Raw genomic sequence first — 24,329 nt, 5'->3', positions numbered from 1 at the left:
CAGCTGTGGTGGCAGTAGGGGCAGAGGCAGTAGTAGGAATAGTGGCAGTAGCATTATCGACGTGGGAATCCATTATCCTTAAGATTATATGAGGTGATTATAGAAAACAAAGAATATAAGTAAAAAATAGTAAGGGGAAGTCTGAGGCGTCGTATCACTATCCTTAAGGATAATTTTTGCTCCTTCGGAGTATGAAACTCGATGCAAAAAGACTGTAGCGGTTATCCTCCAAGATTCAACAGACTCATTCCTAGTAGTTTGCACAAACTATTAAGGGATGAACAGAAACAGGAAAAATAAAAAGAAAGAACCCAGCTATCGAAGGAAGGAGGCGAAGAAGGAAGCAAAGAAAGCTTAAAAGCTGAGAAACTTTTAGTGTGTGTTGAGAGTAAAGGTGTGAGGCTGTATTTATAGGCATGGAGTGAGGTGAACGTTGCACCAAATAAGGTGTAGGTTGAACCAGATTAGGGAGTTGAGAAAAAAACTCAAGGAGTTAGAGAAAAACCTAATCAGTTTATTTACTAAGTCAGATAAACGTTGGAGCATAACTAGGTAAGGTAAGGTAGGTAGGTAGAGTTTTAGTATGATTCAATCAAGGCTGAAAACTTTAACAAATTAATGCCAAGATATAAAAGTTCATTTGGGTACAACCTATGCGCAGTGGGAGAAAATTTGAAATTTCTCAAGGTTTGGCCCAACCTTGTGTGGACACGAGCCCACTCCATTTTCCTTGCTTGTAATAAGCCTATAGTGTGTTTTCATATATAAGGCCTTCTCTTTTTAAGTATCTTGGTAATGTGGGATGTTTGAGCCTTATGAAAGATACTGATTTCCAACAAAAGTTGTTCTAGTAACCTCAACAGATGGGAGTATATATATCTTATTAGGAAGTGCAACCACAAGGAAAGTAACTCAAAGATTTAGGAGGAGGAAAAGGAACGGTATATGTTGAGCAAACGTATAATTAATGTAAACAAACATGTGTAAGGGAGCTTAAAAAAAAGTAGGGGAATGTGACATTATGTTTGGACTTTGGACCTGCTATATATCAAGTTGATGACTAAATTTTCAGTTGTTTGGTTGCAGAAAGAAGGGAAGGGTATCGAACTTACAGCCCTCCATATATAATGCATACTTCAGCAGTGAAAACATCCCCGCCTTTGGCTGCCTTTTTGGTGACCAAGGTGCTCCCATACCAACCTTGAAACGCCCACACTGCAAACGTGACTCCAATACTACCCATTGCCATTCCCTTGATCAATCCTTGTTTGATATCAAGCATCAATGTCGGTTCTAGTACAGTCTTATAGCTCTTCACCATGTGATCCTCTTCAACATAGGAGTAAACAGTTCTGATTGAAGACATCGTTTGCTCCACTATTCCACCAGCAATTGCGTAAGATTGCTGCATCTTCTCTGCAATCTCTGCTAAAAAGTTGCCATATACTATTGCAGGAATGATCAACATTGACAATGTGGGGATGCCAACAATAGCCAGTCTCCAACTAAGATATACAGCAGCCATTTGAGCTGTGATGAACATTGATATATTGGTGATGAAATTGGCTATCTGCATATGCGTGTATTGCATATTAACCGATTGGAGTTAGCATAAACAGGGAAAAGATTTCAATTGAAGAATAGTGGTTATCTGATAAGTCGTATATGTTAAAGGATTTCGACCTTCTCTGTAAGAACTCCTTGTATAGTCAGTGTGTCATTGGAAATACTGCTAATAACTTGGGAGGTCATGGATGGCCCATGATTTATATCAATAAAGCCAACATCTTGCCGAAGAACAGCTTCTAAATATTTCCTACCTAGTCTGGCGAGTTGCCTCTCCGCTGTTCGAGCCCAACAGAATCCTTCTATTGAAGACCAAAATAATATTGAGAACGACCATGAGTCAAGGCGTTGGCTGTCTATTTTGGACATTAACTTGGAGCAGATATATATTTTGTTTTTTCAATAAATTAATTTCAAAAACATATATAAGATCTACTCAACGAGCAGATATATTTGTTTCTCAAGCTTGTAACAATGACGATATAAAGCCTAAAAGCAATGTAAGAGTTGGTTTCTTCCTTCATATCATTGACGCAAGAGATACGCCTGGACCTCAACTTAGAATAGTAGCTTTAAGTTATGAATGTGAGAATGGAGATTATTATGCCTAATATTAGGCCAAAACTTGTATACGTTTCCAATCAAATGAGACTCGGCATGCCATATAGCATATACCCATGTCGCTATTTTGATCTATGCATTTATCGTTTTATCTCCTATCCAAAATACTGCTCATTTTTGCCTTGGTTACTATGTTTTTCTTGGTTATTTGACCAGATTCCAGAGAAGAGGGCGTCTACTTTTGGCATGATCACTAACTATATATAGGATGAGATAACTGGAAAACCCTCTATGATGTGTAAGCATATTATTATGATATGTGTCCATGGCTCGAGTAAACCTAATGTTGAAGTTTGACATGGAATTTGGAGAAGCAACAGCAAATAGGATGCACCCGACTTATTAAATATATAAATTTTGACAGGCTAGTCTCGAGACCCAATTAGAAAACTTATTTGTGAATATGCAGCAACACACAGGCCAAAAAAAGCAGAAGGTACCAAGAAATGCGCCTGAACCCACTCCAATAGCAACGTAATTAAATCCAATGCATACTGTTGTGTCAGCAGAAAAATACATACAGTGAGGCTATGAGGTTAACACAATATAGAAATAGTGTTTTAGCTTGCAGGAATATATATATGTTATTGACCAACCTTATTTATGACTTCCAAGTTAAAGGAAGCACCGGCTGCATAGCTATTCATTAGCTTGCTAAGAACTATCATGATCAAAGCCATGGCTAACCCATCTGCAACACATCCTATTATCCCCAACATCATTAACACCATGTCCTTCCAGTCTGCCTGTTTCAAAACCATCCTCAATGACCCACCTAGTGTTCTCGCCTCATCATCTGACAACTGATCGTGATCACCATTCTTCTTTTCCTCGCTGGACTCCTTCATTTTTACTCACTTTGTGTTGGACATTTTCAAATAAAAATATGATTTCATATCGAAATAGAAGGAAAGTTGTGACTGTTGGAAATTAAAAGAAGGGTTGTGTCTATTGAAAATTAAATCAATAGACACTATAAAATAAGAAAAGAGTCACGTCTGTTGGAAAAGACCAACAGAAGCAACTCTTTGAAACAGACACAAATAGTGTCTGTTGAGAACAGGCATCTATGCCTATAAAAGATGACCCTCCTTATCCAATGAAAAGAGAAAAACAGTAATATCTCTCCTTCTTCTTCCTCAAACATCTTCCAAGTTTTCTTCTATACTATTTTCCTGCAGAAAAAATATTATAGAAGTTTGATAATCTTGTTATACTCCGGTGAGTGCTCAGTGGATTGATTTCGTCAGTGCAAAACGCCATTAATCACTGGGCTTCATTGTATCTTTGAGGTTTATACGCCTGTAACTTTTTTGTACACTACAAGTGGGGGCGAATAAAACCTTAAGGACAGTGGCATTGATACACGCCTTGAAGCCAATTTCTAAGTTTTCAGTTTGGTGTTCTAACACTTTGGGTGACAGTACGGGTTATTTAGAGGCTCCTAATTGTACCGTCTCTATATATAGAAAGGTATTATGCTCTTCCTTATCTAGGGACTACCAATTTCTTTAATACTACGTGTACAACAGCAGCCCAGGCCTACCAATTTGCTTGCTTTATTAGCTTGATTAATTTCACTGTAATGAATTCATTTTAAACCTCTAAAAATACTCATTTGTTTTAAATGAACACAATGATCTTAGTGAAGCAATTTTGTCAGGATCAGCAGTTATTTTCAAGTAACTCAACTAGCAATATTTACTTATATTTTGTTTCATTTTCAAGAGGTTAAAGTAAATTAGCATCTGCGTCCAGTTATGATGAAAAATGATATTGAGATTATCAAAGCTTTGTGCTTAGTGCCGGCATAGCTGATAAACTACAAACACAAATGTTTGCATGTATAGTCGATGAGTTAGCTGACACATTGTAAGCCTCATTAATCACTATCAACAAGATCCCATTGCGGCTTAGACTTCTTTCTCTTGAGAAAACTTGTTTTAACATTTCCTATATGTCCATTTTCACAACTACCGTCCTGACCTCTTGCTATATTTTGTGGATATACTTCCTCACAAGTTCATGCAATTTGGTGTTATGTTGTGTTGACAACCCCTTCAACTGCTCGGTTAAAATGGATTTCAAGAAAAATAACATTCTAATATGCACCACAACATTCAAAATGAAAATTGTGAAAATATATGAATAGTTTTATCTATTACTGTAACTCAACCTTGAATGCACTGGTAAGTGGCCGTCAACGAGGGCATATCTTGCTACCAAGATATTGGCTTAATTGGTAAGTTTAGTCTCGGAGATACTTGACTTTGGTTATTAATTTATTGTTTTCTTTTAAATGATTCTATATCAAGGTAATGTTTGGTATGGGATTATACTTTCATATTCTTTGCATTATATTCAATTAAAATACATTGCAGCGATTGACTTTATTTCATTGGTAGTTCAATGTTTTATTCCTTCCTTTACGGTTATTCAACTATTAAAAGAACATTGTTCTTGTTATTAACATAAGAAGAGACTGATCATATATTATATATGATAAATTTTACGTTTTGATAAATTTACCACGTTAAAAATAAACTAAAAATTTTTATGAAGAGAGAGAATTTGAGAAAAAAACATGAAGATAAACGAACAACACATCGATTTATTTTTATTAGAAATCTGTCTTCTTAAAGGCAACAATTAGTTACTATATTGTTACAAAGAGAAAACCCTTGAATAAAATCTAATAACATAAACCAATAAGAAAATGAAATGTAGGCTCCATAACTGCTACTATATACAAAGTACCTTTTGACCCAAACACAAACAATGAATGTGGTATTTTAAAGAGCAATATTTTCTATATACACTTGTAACATTAAAAACGATGTCGCATGGGTTAATGAATCATGTGACCCACTTACACATGATTGTCTTCCTCGTTACAACAAGGGGATCAACTAGTGTGAACAACAATCAAAAACATCTCTATGCACAAACAAAACTCATTTTCTAACACACCTCTTTTAGTTTGGTCTTGCACAAACCCATCTTTGATATGAAAGTAACAAATTTAGCTTTGCCTATTCCTTTGGTGAAGATATTTGCAACCTATTCATCTATGTTGCAATGTTTCACACTTATTTCTTCATTCTTTATAGCATGTCTTATTACATGATATCTGACTTTGGTATACTTGGTACGAACATGCTGTATTGGGTTTTAGGCAATAGCTATTGCAGATTGGTTGTCAAGCCAAATTGTCGTTCCATTGACCTGTTCAAAACTCAAGTCATATAGAATTTTTCTTAGCCAAACTACATGGTTGGCAACCCAAGCAACAATCACATATTCGGCTTCAACAGAGGCTTGAGCCACCAACTCCTATTTCTCTGAATTCCATGCAAATACAACACTTCCAAGTGAAGAACAAAAACCTATGGTGCTTTTGGCATCATCTGGATAATTGGTCCAATCATTATCACAAAATCTCATACGTTTTCCACTTTCATAATAGAAATACTTGAGTCCATATTTTAAAGTTCCTTTGATATATCGTAGGACTCATTTTGCTACTACCATATGAGTTTCTAAAGGCTTTTACATGTACCTTCACAGAACACTTATTGCATGCATTATGTTAGGTCTAGATGCTATTAAATACAATAAGACAATTCATCAAACTTATATATTGAGACTAGTTTTAATTGAGCATCATCTTCTCTATATAGTTTATTTTCAAAAACCATAGGAGTATTATCCAGTTTACAAGACTCCATATAAAACCTTTTAAGAAGTTCCTGAACATATTTGCTTTGGTGAAGACAAATATATTTAGGTTCTTGTATGATTTCAAAATCCAGGAAGTAATGCATTTTTCCTAACTTAGTCATATCAAATTCTTGTTTTATTTGGATATTGAAAATTTTCAACTCAAAACTGTTAGGTCTTATCACCAAAATATCATCAACATAAAGGGATATTAGTAGACTTAGTCATGTGAGCTCTTGACATACAGCATTGGTTCATTAAAGCTACATCTAAATCCTTTCTTGAGCAAGTAGCCTTCAATTCTTTCATCCCAGACTCCTGGAGCCCGTCTTAAGACATACAAGGCTTTAAAGAGTTTACAAACTTTGTCTTCATTTCCTTGCTCCATGAACCTCTTTGGTTGCTCAATATAAACGTCTTCCTCCATCAAGCCATTAAGAGAAACAGACTTTACATTTAGGTGCCATATAAACCATTTTTCTCTTGTAGCCAAAGCACATAATAATCAAATTGTATCATTGCAAGCTATTGGTGCGAAAGTCTCTATGAAATCTATCCCATATGCTTGTGAATAGCTTTTGGCTAAAAGTCTGGCCTTGAGATTATTCATTGAACCATCTGCATTTAGCTTGATTCAATATACCCACTTGAAACCCGTGGTTCTTTTATTTTTCTTGATTGCATCCATTTTGACAAGCATTACTTCTTGCCAAGCTTTGCTTTTTGCTGCATCAAGGTAGATAGTGGATTCAACAATGGACACATTGCACTTTTCATAAAGTTCTTGCAAGCATAATCATCATCGTCTTCTTCATTAGTCTTCTTGGCATTCTAGGCTTCATCATTGTTTGTATTTTGAATACCTTAAACTTGGTTAATCTTCTAGTTCCATCTCATGTCTTTTTTAAACCTTACATCTCTTGACAAAAATGGCTTGCTTGTGTGCATATTGTAAAGTTGATAACTTTTAGAAGCCTAGCTATTATAACTTGTCACAAGCACATAAATCACTCCTTTTGGGGAATGCTTAATGCCATTTATACTCAAATAATTCTTAAATTCATTTGAGTTAAACTCACCCCCGTTATTTGTTCTGATGGCTTTTATTTTGCAGTTTGCCATATTCTCTACCAAGGCTTTAAACCTCTTGAACTTGGCAAACATATCAACTTTTACTTTTTGAAAATAAACACAATTATACCTTGTAAAGTCATCAATAACCAACAAGTAGTAGAGATTTCCATTGAGAGATTTGGCTATCAGGGGACCTCTGCTTGAAGGAGTTATAACTTGTCACAAGCACATAAATCACTCCTTTTGGGGAATGGTGTCCTTGTTTGTTTGCCAAGTTGGCATGTCTTGCAAACTTTTCCTAAGTTTATGGCTTTTGGCAACCCATCAATCACGTTTGAAGTGGCCATGCGACTTAATGAGTCATGGTTCACATGACCCAATCTTTTATGCCACAGTTCAATGTCAAATAAAATATTTTGTATGCTTGTTATCTTATTTTCATCCAATTCACAAGAAAGCATTTATTTTGCATTCCCACTGTGAACAATTCATTTCCATTTCATCAAATATCTTGCAACATCTATCTTTAAACATTAAAACATAACTAATTTCCACCCATTGGCCCACATTAAGAAGGATTTGGCTTACCTCTAGTGTATAAATGACCTCTGCAATTGACTTACCACCAGTCACAATTTATAGTCCCACAATTCCAATACCTTCAATTTTTAAGTAGTCATTAATTCCTGTCTCAACTTTTGATGTATAGCTCTTGTCAAGGTTGATAAAATTTTCTTCTTTGCTTGTTATATGATTGAAGCAAGCATTATTAATGAGCGAGGTATCTGCTTTATTTAATTTATCAGGTTTCCTCATCATGAACAAAAAATCCATTTTCTTCTTCATGTTATTCCACCACCGATACTTTCTCTTCATTATGCGTGCCTTTTAATGGCAAACTTTTTCAATGTAACCCATTTGTTTGCATGATCTACACCTAACATTAGGTCTAAACTAATAGAATTTTTCTAAATGATTTTCATTTTGCAATAAGGAAAGGAAGGAAATTTTGCTTTGTATTTTCCTTATTTTCCATCAGTGCCTTTCTTTTCTTTATTTTTTCTATCATAATCATTTTTCTTGAAATGATTACTATTGTTGCCCTTCTCTTTTGTTGTAGAAACTAGTGCTTCTTCAATGTAATCTTCTTGTCTTAGAGCATTTCGTTGCTCTTAGGCTAAAAGAGCATTAATCAATTCAGTTACTAAAAGTTGTGAAATATCTTTTGAGTCCTTTAGAGAGGAAATTTTGATTTCAAATTTCTTTAACAAACTCACAAAAATTTTATGAATTTTTTTTTTTCAATCGAGTTTTCTCACAATTATCTTAGTTGATTCACAAGTTTCATAATTTTATTTGTATAATCTTTGACACTTTCATCCTCTTTTATTTTTAATACTTCAAATGCTCTAAGTAGATGAAGAATTTGAATTTGCCTAGTCTTGTCGCTTTCATGAAATTCTTCCTTCAATTTGTCCCAAGCCTCTTTAGTGTCTCACAAGCCATGGTCCTAGTGATAATTGTGTCGAACAAAGTAAATTAAATGCTTGATGCTACTTTAAATCTTTAGAAACTACTTTTTTTAAAAAAAAAAATCTTTTAGAAACTTCTTCATTTTCATTGGACTATGGGGTTTAGTTGTCTAAATTCCAAAAGTTCACTTCCTATTTTCACATTATCTCAGAGATCGAAAGCTTTAAAATAGGCTTTCATTTTGACAACTATATTGAATAATTTGCACTTGAAAATTTTAGAGGTGCAACAACATTAAAATTTGTGGATCCCATGAAGAGTTTTGGTTGGTAATGCTATCTAGAAGACTAGATATTTATTTGATATTTTCTGGTTTTAAGATACTGGTCTTTAAAAATCACTAAAAGGCTCTAATACTATGATAAATTTTGCATTTTGATAAATTTATCACATTAAAAATAAACCAAAAATTTTGATCAAGAGAAAATTTAAGAAAAAAAAAGTGAAGATAAAAGAACAATACACTGATTTATTTTCATAAAAAATTTACCTTTTTAAAGACAATAATTAGTTACCATACGATTATAAAAAGAAAACTGTTAGATAAAATCTAACAATCTAAATCAATAAGAAAATGAAAAGTGGACCTTATGACATATACAAAGTATCTTTTTGACCTAAACACAAACAATTGAAAAGTCATATTTTTATACATAAACTTGTAACCTTAAAAATGGTGCCGCATAAGTTACTGAGTCACATGACTCACTTACACGTGACTGTCAAGGACCACTTAATGTAAATAATAATATAAAACATCTTCATGCACAGCTCATTTTCTAACAACATCCACATTCAACTTCATGATTATTTATTTGTATATGATTTAGCTTGCACTGTTTCTCTTGGTTTTCAACTTTTTTTGTGCTACTTGCAAGAAGCACAACTTCTCTTTGAGGTACTTTCTGGTATTTCACTTTTATCTTCTTTTACTTTATTATTATTTGTTCTTATAATTTTTTCATTTCCCAATTCTGATTTCTTTTTCTCTTGTTTTGCTGTGAATGCATAGAGATTGTATTGGTTTTTGTCTTTCTACTTCTAAACTTTTTCTCTTTTCCTTTTTTTTTTGTTCCTTGATGGATTCATTATGCTATGTGCATTCAGACAGCCTACAGATACACTTCCTTATCATGTTTCCCACAATACCTGCATAATTTTCCACCCCTTGTCTATAGTCTATAGATATACTTTTGTATCATGTTTCCAACAATACCTACAAAATAAAAGTGTCTCCCAACGCATAGCAAGGGCAGCACACCAGTTTTGTTTCACAGTTGCCTTTGGTTTGATAATATGATTGGAATTCTCTGAGTTATTAGCGGTTTGGGTCTCAACGACAGAATCCTGCAGCTCTTGGCAGTGAAGGAAAATCTTGGGTGGTGGGGGAGGCCAGCGGACAAGCCTTGGGACCTTGGCCCTGCTACGAGCTAAGATATTGCAGGAATTTTAGTTATAGGACAACGTAGATAATCTATTTATTCAAGACAGAATGAATAGAACCTCCCTTGTTCATTCTCTCTCTTCATTCCAAGGTCAGAAAGTACAACAGATACACACTATTATGGTTTAGCTCCGACACTGTTAAAAGAGGTATGACACCTAAAGCATACGCTTAAAAGCAAAACTGGGTACAGGGAGAAAGGGATAACAAATAGAAACTGCTCATGGCTTGCTGCAAGCTTTGTAAAAGCATCTATGCAATCCACCAAAGGCCAGGAGAAACGTACACAATACAAGTACAATTCCACCGCGGCTAACACAATAGCTTGCGGTAACTTGAGGACTTCATGCCGTATTGTTGCATAAAAATGATATCTTTTGAATGCCAGCTAGCATGTACGTAATTTTCCACAAACAACCTCCAATTGCTGAAATGTTGTTTTGAAGTCCAGCAGTTAAACTTCATGACTTGGCTCCTCCCCTCTTCTCGTTTTTAATACATCCGACAAACAAAACTAGTCCCTGCAAACCAAGTGACAGTAGTTACCCTTCAGTCATGAGCAGATTTTCCATGCATTTATTGGCTTCTAAAGAGAATATTAAAGACAACTATCTAACAACTATGTATACAATTATAACTTGTAATAAAAGAAATTTAATAAAAGACTTCAAAAACTAGTTTTACTGCAAGTTCTTTCCCGTGTCACTTCTCCTGGTTGCATCAGTACAAGTCTGGCACTAACAAAGTGGCTGAGGCATTGCCTTAACAACAGTTACATCTTTCTTTCATTTCTGAGGCATTGCCTTAATGGTAGCCACATTTTTCCTATGGAAATGAAGGTCCTGGGTTTGAAAATCTTCCCCCACCCCACAGTTGCCCAACTTAACTATCAAGAAACAAAGGCTATTTGCTTCTTTTTCAAACAGAAGGTCAAAACGAATTTGACAATCAAATCATAAAATAAGAAAAGCAAAACCTCATCTTGAAATAAAATTCCAATTCCAATGTACAAACCAAACTCAGCAAACTTTCCTGAGCACTGCATTTATGCAGCATAAAACTCAAGCAAACTACCAAATATATTTGAAAGAAAAAAAAAAGCCAAAGCAGCAATTATAGGCCTACTTATTTGAAGAGGAATAGTTAGCAGCTCATCCATAAAATAAAAGCCTACCTAGAGCACCAAAACCAACAAGCAAAATTCAAACAGTACATGGAAATTGGTAAAGAAATTAATAAAATTCCATAATATTAGAAACATCAATAGAAAGCAGTATTAACCTATTCAAGATTACACATAAATACCATTGACTTAAAGATATGTGGTGTTGAATTAACTGCTTCATTAAACACAAGCAGCATCCCAACAGAGATGAGCTAAGCCAGAAAGTTGATTACATAAGCATGCCAAGCTATCTCTGCAACGCCTTTACTTGCTCCAATTCTTTCTTTAATGGAAAAATAGCATAGTTGTAAAATAGTAAAAAGAAAAAAACCATCAAGGGAGAACACGGTGCAGAGAACCTAATAGAAAGGTAAAGAGATGTACAGAAGACAAACACTAAATGAACTAACTATTTTACACACTTTCTGTATTGGGAAAACTCATTGACAAAAGATAGAAAAGAAAGGGGGAGAATAAAGGTGAACAAAGTGATGCCCATAAACACCAAGGTGGTAAATTTTTGAACCTAGATCATGGAATTGGTGATGGCTGTAATTTTCCACAAAGATTCCATCAATGGGGATTTGAACCAGAAGAAGAACAAGCATGATTGGTCTTTGATTTTCTGTGGAAACTTTAAATTTATATTCATGTTACGGTTGTAGGAATGCTTGTTTAAACATGTGATAATTAATGAGAAATGATCTTCACGCTCAAAAAACAGAAAGTCAATGCAGAGAGATATGGGTTAAATTACACATTCATGTGCAATTACTTGGTGGATTTTGCCTAAAGCTTAAGAAAAGAGGATTTCTGACTAGCAATAGTCAACCAAATTTTGCACCATTTTAACATATTCATCATGGGACATAGCATATAACCATTTGTGATAGGACTAGCAATAGCAAAACATAAATATATAAAAATTAAAGCAACAAAAAATTATACACCTAAAACAATCATCAGATAAGAGGTTACTCACCAGTACTTAATCAAGCCATCCCAGCCACAAGTTGCAACTTTACTTTGCTCCAATGGATGCCACTCGCACCCAATGCAAACACCTTCATGACACTTTAGAGTTCTAAATACCTTGCAGCTTTTCCAGTCCCAAAACCAGCACTTACCCTCTCCATCTCCAGACATAACAAACCGTCCATCTGGTGAAAAATTTACTTGGCAAGCATAGCCAGCCACAATGTGCCCAGCAAACCTTTTTTTCTTGTTAAGCTGAAATCTTTCCCTAGTGCTGTAAATAAGAATTTGATTATCCAAACTCTGAGCTGCAAGCCAATTTGTGTTGGGGTGAAGTGAAATTGATGGCATAGAGTGCATGTGAGGTTCGCTAATATACTTTATGACAACAGGAATTCCAAATTCCCATACTCGAAGTGACTTGTCATCACTTGAAGTAACAAATCTCCTATTGTTATCAACAAATGTAATCGTATTCACTGCCCCTAAATGCTGATCATACTCTTGAGTAATTTGCCCAGTGTTAATATCCCACTGCACAATCTTCTTATCACTCATACCCGCTAACAGAATATTCTGCTTATCTTCATCCGGGTTAAGCTTAACTACATAAGGAATCTTCCCAGTTGAGAAAGTTGAAATAACCTGCCCAGTTTCAGTATCCCAATACTTGATGTTCTTATCATATCCAGCAGTCAAAAATTTTGTGCCATCATTACAAAATGAAATATCTCTGACTGCCTTTGAATGACCCATGTATGTCCTCATACACTTGCCTGAATTAAACACATCCCAGATCTTCACTTTAGTATCCATCCCTGCAGAGAGAATCAAATGCCCGTATTTGGGGAAGAAGCGAATAGCCGAAACACCCTTTGTGTGCCCACTCCAAGTGTGTACTAATCTCTTTGGTATATAACAATGATCATTTGTTGCTTTTGCATCTTTAGGAGGTGCAATCCAAGACCTGCCTTGGTAGTCTCTCTCTTCTTTTCCATGAAAAGTAGTCTTATCCACCACATGCTCTCCTTTCTCACCTGGATGGCCTTTCTCTTCTTTCTTCTTTGCATACTCCTCTGCATACTTCTTCTGCTCCTCAGTCAACTCTGTTTGCACCCCCTCTTTTTTACCTGCCCAAGGACTCTTTTTATTCTTCATCAACCACACATCACTAGCTGGATTGTCAATCTCTGTTGGATCAACCTCACCCTCACCACCCACAACCTCATCCTCCTCCACTTCCATTTCCTTCCTTTTCTCAATTTTTCGCTTCTTTTGCTCATGTTGAGGGATGTTATAGACTGAAATGGCATCATTCTTCTGCAAAGCATCCAAATCACCAATATAGTTGTTTCCTGAAGGATCAGTAGCATAACCATATTTGTGAAAGGTGTTGTATTGCTCATCAAAAACGAAGGACTCAATGGAGGCATCCTCAACAAATCCCAGCTTGTGGTTGCGCATGCCCTGGGCAATGCCGTCCTTGGCATATGGATGAGCTGGGCCATAAATAGGAGCCCAGAGTTGGTCATAAGTTGGGTTGAAGGCAACAACATGCTGAGTTGGGTCAATGGGCTTTGAAAGGGCTTGGTGTGTTTTTGCTGCAGTTAGGGCCAGCATTGTGTCATCAACCTTAGGTGCAGCAGATTTGGAGGGGATGAGTCGTGGAGGTGAAGAGTCTGGAGATGAAGTAGATGGTTGGCGATTCTGGTCATCACTATCACTATTATCTCCATATGTTTGGAGAAGATCCATAGATGATTTTCAGAAAGCCTGATTCACATAAAAAGGGATGTTAAGAGATTTGCCATTGAGCCATTTTTCTAGATTATCAAAACTTCAAAAGTTGTAATCAATAAAAGAAAACTAAATCCATACTTTATTTGGAATGCAGCTTGGAGATGGGATCGACACCAAAAATTCAGAAGAAAAACAGGTAGAAGAAGTAGAAGAAGAAGAAGATAACATTGCCATTGACAATGACCATTGAGATATGAGTTAGCAATGGGAATAGAAGAAAATAAAGCGAGTGTCATGAGTCTAGCTAGCATACTGCATAATTCAAAGATGGTTTTTTCCAAGCCTGCTCCACAGAACGAGAGATGTATGGAGATTTGTCATTGAGTAATAATTATAGAGTATTAGAAAAGCAAAATCAGTAATAAAAAAAGACAACAAATAAAAAATTATACTTTACTACGGATATGGCTTGGAGATGGGATCAACACAGAATATTCAAAACAAAAACAGGAAGAAAAAGAGATAGCACTACTGCTGACAATGACAAAGAGATATGGTTAACAAAGACGAATAGAAGAAAAGCACGGGAGAGCATAATGCTGGCTTGGGTGTTACATAATTTAAGAAAAAGAAAAGGGAAATGCTAGTTTTGAAAGAGAACAAGTGTAAGCTTTCTCAACATAAAGTGAACCATTACCAAATAATTCATTCTTTGAGGTCATGATAAAAAAGATAAAAGAGGAATCAACAACACCTTAAATATTTTTTTTCGTTACGAGAGAGAGTAAAAGATATGAATTCTACAAAATTCCATCACTGTAAAAGCTGCCAAGACAAAGAACAGCATAGAGAAAAAGACTGAAGAGAGCCAAGAAAATATGGGTAAAGCCGCCATCTTTCAAATACAAGAGAACTAAGACTTCCAGGGACAACCGAATATTAAAGTAAGGATATCAATAAACAAAACCTATATGTAAAATTACAACTAAAAGGATTTGAGGCATGCCCAACTTGATTTTTAAGGAAACAAAAAAAGTCGAGGATGAAAATACAGCAATTGTAAGTAATAATTAGTAATGACATTACTACGCAGAAAACTAACTCTCAAAACAAGAGCTTTCTTGAAGAAAAAGGCTTAAGGGAACATAGGATTCAATTTCTTTTAATTAGATTCACAGGCAAGGGGTATTTAAAAAAAAAAATTAAGCTTTTCCGGAAAGGACTGTACAGAAAAGTAACCATACAAAGTCCAAGGGTTATGTTTTAGTCTAAATCCTTTTACGAGAACTAGAAGTGGATAAGTATGCCGTAACCTATTCAACAAGTTGATGAGAATTTCAGTGGCTACTATGCTTTCTTTGGAACTGTAGCAAACAATCACACAAGCTTAACCCTCGGTGAGAAGCATTCAAGGCCTTGGAACTTGGTTTTGAAGCCTGAAGAAACCTAGGTGCGTAACCAAGATATTAGCCTCTTTTGTTCCAACTCTTGACTACTTCAGCAGTGCGTATTTTAAAAAAATACATAAAAGTGAGAGTGGTTAGGCAAATATCCCGGGGCGGGGCGGAACCCGCCAGAGTCAGGCTCTTCTGCCATCACTAATGAGGAGCTACAAACATTGTTTAACTTCAAACAAGAAAAGAATTGAAGAAAATGCATGATTTCAAATCTTGAAGGAACAACAGAGAAAGTATAAAAATTTATTTTGAAGGATGTAACTTGATTCCAGAGAGGAAACATATAAATCGATAGAGGAAAAAGGAGGGCTAACCTGCGTATCTCGAGAGTAACGTCGTTTTCCACAGCGTCAACGAGAGATGCAGAGAGGGAGGAGACGTGCTAATTTGAAAATTGAAGGAGAAGGAACGAGGGTAAAAGGCAACACCGCTGAGCTCTCGGTTTGGGGATTGGGAAAGAAAGGAGAAGGGTCAATTATTTGGGCTGGGCCTAGCACAATTTTTAGTTATTGTGGCCCAGTTCTGCCATTTTCTTTTTCTTAACCCAAATTTGCAAGAAATAAACATGAAAGGCCCAAGTGTATGACTGACTTATAATTAGAGCTGTCAATACGGGCTAACCCGGCAAAACTCTTGTGAGTTCAGAAAATATGGATTGGGTTGGGACAATTCATTTTTTATATGAGCCATGAAAACTTCAACTTAGCCCACCTCTTGTTAGTCCATGGACTAAGTTGGGTCAGCCAATTTTTATTTTTTTCAAAAAAAATACTTATTTTTATAATTCTATCTAATAAATTTTTTATTAATAAAATTATCCTATGATTTAATTCATAAATTGAATAATAAAAATATATTACAAATAAATAAATTACCCCAAATATAAAAAAATAAATAAATTATATAATAAAATTTAAATCTTTAACACAAACTACTATCCTAGGAACATAAGTATATAACCAAATAATAAAAATTTCAAGATTCATTTATATCCTCCTCAACCTCATTCTCAAGGAAAATATTTAAATTTTGTTTAGGCAGTAATGATGTCTCTAAGTCTGAATCATTATCAATTTATCATTTAATATTCATTACCATAAAAGAAAAAAAAATAATAAGTTTTAATCTAAATTAAAATTTTTAATTTGACAAGTAGAAATTAAAGACATTAAAATATATAAAATAAGCATTACCATTAGTAACTAAATTATTAATTTTATATAGTTAAGTATATAAAATTATTAAATTAATTAAAATTATTTTTTAACCCATAGGGCTGGCCCGCCCTAACCCACTTATTTGGTGGGCTAACCCATTTAAGCCCGGTTTTAATATGGGTTTAAATTTTTTAACCCACCCCACTCCATATTTAATAAAAAATGAGCTGACCCAATGGGTCAAGCCTATTTTGACAGGTCTACTTATAATCCATTCTCAACAACTTCAGCAAAAAATAAATAACCTCTACATTGTATATTTCTTAAGTGTTATTTTTTGTATTTAAATTCTAAATTTTCAAATTTTTTTCTGAAAAAAGAGAAAGAGGATTGAACCTATTAAAATTTTCAAAGAAAGAATGGATCCAAAACTAAGAAAAAAAATCAGAAAAAGATAAACAAAAGTTTTCTTGCAACAAAAAATATAAAAATCTTTTAATCATCACTATAATTTTGAGAAAAATATGTTAAAAACTAATTTATTTCAATTGAATTCAATTGAAATTGAAGTTTCAATTGAACCACGACCCACAAGGCAAAACTTTTTGTGAAGAAATGTGGTATTCATCTAGCGATAGATATGGTAAGCAATTGCACACGCAGTTAAGCACTCGAACATTTAGTTTATTAGTTGATGCATGATTCTTTACTTAAAAAGTAAAGTTTGAATCCTCTTTTCTTCAAATCCAAAATAAATAAATAAAAGCCCACATGTATAGTTAAATCAAACCATTCTAATATTGGAGAAAAGTGAGGTAGATCCACATCATTGAGCAAAAAAGTAGTGGTAGCTTCAAAGATAAAAACGTTGGAAAGTGCACACAATTAAAAGGAGATGTGACTTATTTCATCTTGTATGAAGCTCACATGGGTTGAGTTCCTTTTCATTTGATGGTGTGCCACAATCGTCAAAGGTGGCTAAAACCTTAATTTCTGGTATTTTTGGACGCTAATTGAATTGTCAATAATGAGTTATTGCGCTTGATCACATGTTTGCACTATGCAGAAAAGATAGTTTGATTGTAGCACATTTTTTGATTTATCTTTACCCTTATCCTTTACAAGAGTATTTTAAAATTTGACACAATTTTTTACTTTGATCCATATTTAACACAATTTTTTAATTTAAAAATTGTTGCTTCGCTTGTCTTTTTCTATTTTTTTTCTTAATTTTGGACCTATTTTCTCTAGAAGTTTTAAAAGGTTCAATCCCCTTTCTCTATCTTTCAAGAAGAATTTTGAAATTTTGGATTGAAATATAAAAAAGAAGAAGGTTTTATTATTTTTAGTGAAACTTATAAGGATCTTATTGGTTTTTTTTTATGGAAATTTAACCGTGTTACTCTTGTGAAAAAAAATAGCAAAACTTAAGGTTTTATTTTTAAAAAAACTTACCATTATGTAAAAAAAATCATATTATAAGGGTACTATTTGAAAAAAAAAACTTATTTTCTGATAATCTCAAAAGTCTATTCAAAAAAATCTATAAAATCAACATAAAGAAGAAAGAAAAAAGTGACCATCAATAATTGATTCAATCAAAGAAATCACACAATGTATTTTCAAAATAAAAAGTTTCATATCTTTATATGAAAAGTTGTAAATGAAAAGTTATATTTTTTCATATGAAAAGTTATGATTATTTGAAAGTCTTATCAATTAAAAGGTTATGTGACATAGTGTGACCAAAGAATTGTAGGTGGTTTTCATACTATTTGAAAGTCATATCAATTCAAAAATTATACAACATAGTGTGACTATGGGATTGTAGGTGGTTTTTTATGTGAAAAGTTTTGTCTCTTGATAAATGATATATTAAAAAAATAACTTTAAATCCAAATGCTATGAGACGATAGAAAAACACTATTACTCAAAGTTTCAATATGAAAAGTTATTGTTTTTTATACTATAGCTCAAAGTTTATATCTTATAGTATGAATGATTATATTTTCTTTAAGGTAGTTATTGAAACAACATCATTATCCAAGGTTGTGTCTTACAACATGCAAAGGTGTTTTAAAACACAAAGGTGCCTTGATGAAAGATAGGTATCCTTAAAGAAGATATACTTGGAAATCTATATCAAAGGCTTATTGCCAATCATTTTGACACACAACAAAAAAAAAGCAAGATAAGAGCATAAAATCAAGAGCAAGAAAAGTGTTATGTTCTGAATATAATTCAAAAAATGAACATAAACACATTAAGTTCTTAGCATCTATTAAAAGAATTCGAATTCTTTATAATCTACTTGTTGCAAAAAGTAAGCTCTAAGGCCAAATAACTTTGCAACTTTGGGGTGTGTCTAATAATCTACTTTCATAAAGTGAAAGACGAAGTTAAACATTAGCTTTATTGTATTTCTAAGACTATTCGCATAATTCCCTTTTACATGCCAAGTGATAAGGGCAAAAAAAGTCTTAAAGATAGCGTTTATTAAAAGCACACCTGCATTATTTTAAGATTTATTTTTCATGTAATTAGAATTAAAAATAGTTTCCATAAAAGAGATTGCTATCAACATTGTCAAGTTAAACCACTTTGAAGGGAAAAACTTTATTTGGTGGCAGAAAAATATGCACTTCTTCCTTACAACTCTTAAGTCTTTTATGTTCTAGATACACCAAGACCAAATGAAAAAAGTGAAAAAGAATCTATGGACGAGATTTGTTTGTGGCAAAATGGATATTTATCATATTATAAGATAAATTTTATTTACGTAATTGATGTAACATGCATGGTACATATTTGTTGGTTGGAAAGAAGTATTACTCTTGATAGCTTCAAGTTATATGATTTTAATATGGACAAAACTATTGATGTATCTTCTATAATTGATAAATTGCTCTCCTTATGGAAAGATACTAAGAAAATTCTAAAACATAAAAAAAAAAGAGACGTTTTTGGAAGATATTGGTAATCATTTTAGAATAGAAGAAGATTTTTGCAACCAATGTGAAGTCGAACAAGATGACAAGGATAAAGATCCAAAAATAAATATCTTAAAATGTCAAAAGTCCATTTGATGGAACACAAACCATTAAACAAGCCAGTTTTATACAACAAAAACAAACATTCTATCGATATTAATGACAAAGGTCATATAATTAAAAAGAAGAAAAAGGGGTCTATGTTTCCATTGAAATAAACTTGGATATATCAAGGAAGAATGTATACTTTTGAAAAATAAGACACAAGGTGTGAGCAACAAGAAGTTTGTTATCATGGTTTTCGAGGTCCATCTTCTCCAAGATAATGGAGCATGGTGAATTGAAACTAGTGCAACAAAGCATGTATGCAAGGATAAGAATTTATTCAAGGCCTTGGAAATAGTTAGTGATGGAATCGTGTTGTACATGGGAAAGTCCTTCATTACACAAGTAACAGGAAAAAGAACCATGGAACTCAAGTTTACATCTAGAAAAGTAATTGTGTTAAATAATGTCTATTATGTACTGAAAGTTAGAAAAAGCCTTGTGTCCTTTGACTTGTTAAATAAGTTTGGCTTCAAATTAGTATTTAAGGCAGATAAGTTCATCCTTACAAAGGGTGGACTATATGTCGGAAGTGGCTATTAGTGCGAAGACATGTTCAAGCTTAATATTAATAAAATGTCTACTAGTTGTACTTATATTGATACCTTATTCAATGTATATAATAGTAAAGTAGTATTGTCTACTCTATGGCATAATAGATTAAGTCATGTCCACTGTAGAAAAATGCATGGTATGGCTAATTTGGAGTTAATACCTACTATTGTTAAAGATGATGCTATGTGCAAAATATGCATGGTTACTAAAATCACAAAAAAGCTCATTTCCTAAAGTAGGAAAAAACTCCATTTTGCTTACATTGATCTATTCTGATATTTGTGATATGCATAGTACTCTATTTATTGGTAGAAAGAAATGATTCATAACTTTTATAGGTGACTTCTCTAAATATCGCCATGTTTATTTATTATAGGCAAAATAGGAAGTAATGGAGAAGTTTAGAATTTATGAAAATAAAGTTGAATTGCAATGTGATTTGTTTATCAAATGCTTACAAAGTGATAAAGGAGATGAATATTTTAATCTTAAGTATTTTGAGTTCACCAATATTATTCATGAGACTACATTCCATATGTACCAAAACAAAATGGTGTAGTGGAATTGATTTCTTACTAAAATGGTCAATGCTTTACTTTCTAATTCTAATGTGGGAAAAGGATTCTAAGGTAAAGCCTTATTAACTACTTGCCATATACTAAATAGAATCCTAAATAAAAAGAGTAAAACTATTCCTTATAAGTTATGGAAATGAAAAAAGTCAAACTTTAATCATTTAAGAGTTTAAGGATGTCAAGCTATAGTAAAAGTTCTAAAACCAAAGGAAAAGAAATTGGGTGAAATAGGAATTGAATGTATATTCATAAGATATGCTAAAAATAGTAAAACATTTCGATTTATGGTGATAGAGCCCAATAATTTATATTTTGTTAATGCGATCATAGAATCAAGGGATGTTATCTTTGATAAAATAAGGTTTAATTCAATTCAAAGACTTAAAGATCAAATAATCAAAAGTGATAAAATTCTAGAAAATAGTGAGGACAATATTGAGCTTCGAAGAAGCAAAATAATTAGAAAAGAGAAGGCATATGAATCTGATTTCTTCATATAGTTAGTAGAAGGTTTAAAAGAAAAAATATGTGAATACTTACTTTACTACTTTAATGTAGAATATGAGGGTGATCCTCAAACCTATGAGGAGGCAATAAAGTTTTGAAGTGCTTTTTTTTGTAGAGAAGTAATACAAGATGAGATGGACTCGATAATAGAAAATAAAACTTGAAAATTGATTGACCTTCTATAAGGTTTTAAGCCAATAGGTTGTAAATAGATTTTTCAAGAGGAAAATTAAAGTTGATGAACCATTCAGTTTAAAGTTAGGCTAGTAGCCAAGGGCTTTATACAAAAGGAAAATATTGACTATTTCGATACATATGTGCCTGTAGCAAGAATAGCTACAATTAGGTGACATTTAATACCTTATAATGCAATTAGGTTGTAAATAGATTTTTCAAAAAGAAAATCAAAGTTGACGGAATCATTGAGTTTAAAGCTAGGCTAGTGGCCAAGGGCATTACACAAAAGAAAAATATTGATTATTTTAATACATATGCACCTGTAGCAAGAATAGCTACAATTTGGTGGCATTTGATACCTTACAATTCAAAGTAATTGTAGGAAATATGACTGCAAGCAATTTGATTGGAGGGAAGATAACATTGCGGTTTTTAGTGTATAAGCAAAATAATGATTAAAATTTGGTAAAAATAACATTACAACATTTGGTTTATAATTATTTTACTAGAAATTTAATGTTAATTTCTAGAATTACCCTTATGCATTAAAATACAACTTTAATATACTTCTATTTTTTATTGTTAATTTTTATATAATATCACCTTTTAAATATATTTTTCATGTCATATATTTTATTTTTATTTCTTATTATAATCTTATGTATTTTATTTTCATTTCTTAATATAACCTCATATATTATATATTTTATTTTAATTTCTTTTGTCTTTAAAAGATTATAAATTTTATTTACAATTGTCATCCAATAGAGAATAACTACTGAGAGTAACAAAGAAACGTCCATTGAAATATATATGAATGTATGTATGTATGTATATAACATATTAACTTTCCATTTATACTTTACCTAGCTTAGTGTCAATATTTCCAACCTTATAGAAATAGGAGTAACAAGCCAATCAGTTTGTTAAAGGATTGTAATGCAAATTACGTACTTGATAACTATATTATAAATAATGTAAATGATTGTACGTAAAATGAGGGTAACACATGAAAAAAAATAACCATATCAATAATGTAATAAATAATGTACAGCATATCATAATTCAAATAAACTGTTACCAAGCTACAACACAATATCAAGCATAACATCACCAAAACCATATAATTGAAAATCATAAATGAAGTTCCTTAATGGATGCTCTAAACCAAAAGTCATAAAAAGTTCTAATTAAGTCAAAGTTGAAGTTACCTAAAGGAAAAACCCACCATTGTTAAAATACAAAAGAGTTCAAAGTTAATAACATTACTAAAATTCACTTTCAATTGATAACTAATTCTTTGCAATAACAATATCCATCATTTCTCTAGATTGAGCCATTAAGCAAAGCATTCACATTTTTTCGACATATCACTTGAGATGATATATCTAGCCTTAAAAATTTTTTCGATAGTCAATCTTTCAACTCCTTGAATGATCTCAACTACACATTTTTTCAACTTTGAATTGTCAGCCATGAACTAAAAACAACTTTCCAATTTATTAATTTCTTCCATTGCACCTTGATAGGTTTCTCCAATCTTATCCACACTAGATTAGAATGCATCAACAATTTTGTCACCATTACTCTTTGTCCTAATTTTTTTTTATGAGTCACTTCTCTATAGCCATTGTTTATAAAACAATGGATGCCTCACTATTGCTAGCTTGAGCAGGAAAGACATCATCATTGTCATCTTCATCAACATTCAATGCACTAAAAACATTTGAGGCTGCCTTTTTTGTTGCAAATGCTGCTTCCTCAACTTTTATATTTTCTATGGTATCAGCTAGTGACTCTACTCTTTCCTTGATTGCTCTATCCTTTCCAAATATATTAACTAATTGATCAAAGTGAAGAAAATGATTGCTTTTAAGTCCTACAATAGTTGGGTGACTCTGCATATAACCAAATATCATGCATCAAAAAACCGTGTAAATGTCGATCATGGACATCTTAACTTTTACTTTTATTATCACTTACAAACAGGTAGCCACAAACACACAATATTACCAATGTACAAATTTTGTTATGTTAGCTTAAATGAGATCAAAATGAATTAATTACCTAACTCATAAATTTTTTAAAATAGAATGTATAAACTTTATTTGCAATGTTTTTCTTTTTCCTAATACTAATACCTTTGAACAGTTTTTTATTGTGATGACAACTAGATTCATAATTTACAGTTACAAATCTAGTCATAAGTTCTGTTAAATCACTTTAAAAATGCATGGCAAATACCGTGAGCAATCTAAACATAACATTATATATTCCTAACTTCTCCAAGTATGTAATATCAAAGCAAACACTACAATTTATAATAAAATTAACCAAGTCATACTTTCTTTCAACTTATAAGATACAAAGAAGTCTTATCTCAACTTGGTTTTTTAGCTGTCTTAATCTTTACAAAAAATATATATTTATTATGTGCGTATAAGTTAAAACTATCATATAAGAAAGTAGTTCTCATCTATAGGGCTCTATAGATATTATTAATTTTGGACATTAATTTGCTTGAAGTCTTCTTATGCATGGTAATACTCATGAAAAGAAACTAATTCTGTTGATGCATCTTTGTAGGAAACAAACACGCATTGCACTTAAATGAATATTGAATTACATGTGATATACATTATTTTCAAAAGCTGAATGTTCCTGCTAAACTTTAGAATATAACAATGTTGTTAAATAAATTAAAATCATTACCTTAACCTAGCCATCCAAACATCATTATCACAAGTAACACATTTGTTAACATCATTCCAACTGAGTCTAGAAGTGAAATGTGATATCATCTTGGCAACTTCCCTATATCATGTTTTCAATAACTTCATTCCAGAGTTAATATGGGGGACAACCCTTATGTTGCAATTTGGGATCCTTTCTCTCATCCATTTCTCAAGTTGTTACCAGTAACCAGACTTGAATGTCCCATTATCTCTATTCCAACCTCTTTCATTCA

General features: G+C 32.8%; 2 protein-coding genes across 3 annotated transcripts; both read right to left on the bottom strand.

Moving 5' to 3' along the window:
- Positions 1-1,108: 1,108 nt before the first annotated feature.
- LOC110410261 (ABC transporter B family member 15-like) lies at positions 1,109-3,035 on the bottom strand. Its single transcript, XM_021419892.1, has 4 exons — positions 2,784-3,035; positions 2,628-2,715; positions 1,684-1,868; positions 1,109-1,570 (listed from the first exon to the last, which is right to left on the bottom strand). The coding sequence occupies exons 1-4, from the start codon at positions 3,033-3,035 to the stop codon at positions 1,109-1,111; spliced, it is 987 nt and encodes a 328-aa protein (XP_021275567.1).
- Positions 3,036-9,977: 6,942 nt separating this feature from the next.
- On the bottom strand, positions 9,978-15,727 carry LOC110411303 (Transducin/WD40 repeat-like superfamily protein). 2 transcript variants are annotated; one of them, XM_021421404.2, is made up of 3 exons: positions 15,610-15,727; positions 12,106-13,871; positions 9,978-10,479 (listed from the first exon to the last, which is right to left on the bottom strand). In XM_021421404.2, the coding sequence occupies exons 2-3, from the start codon at positions 13,851-13,853 to the stop codon at positions 10,473-10,475; spliced, it is 1,755 nt and encodes a 584-aa protein (XP_021277079.1). In that variant the 5' UTR covers positions 13,854-13,871; positions 15,610-15,727; the 3' UTR covers positions 9,978-10,472. The 2 variants fall into 2 exon arrangements, with proteins under 2 accessions (XP_021277079.1, XP_021277080.1); XM_021421405.1 differs by lacking the exon at positions 9,978-10,479 and having other exon boundaries at positions 12,102-13,871.
- Between the last annotated feature and the right edge of the window lie 8,602 nt (positions 15,728-24,329).

This window comes from Theobroma umbraticum, unplaced genomic scaffold, assembly GCF_002168275.2.
Source record: "Theobroma umbraticum cultivar Fairchild unplaced genomic scaffold, ASM216827v3 scaffold_56.0, whole genome shotgun sequence".
Taxonomy (NCBI): domain Eukaryota; kingdom Viridiplantae; phylum Streptophyta; class Magnoliopsida; order Malvales; family Malvaceae; genus Theobroma; species Theobroma umbraticum.
Note: the sequence above shows the minus strand (reverse complement) of the source record. Positions and strands in the feature narration are given on the sequence as shown.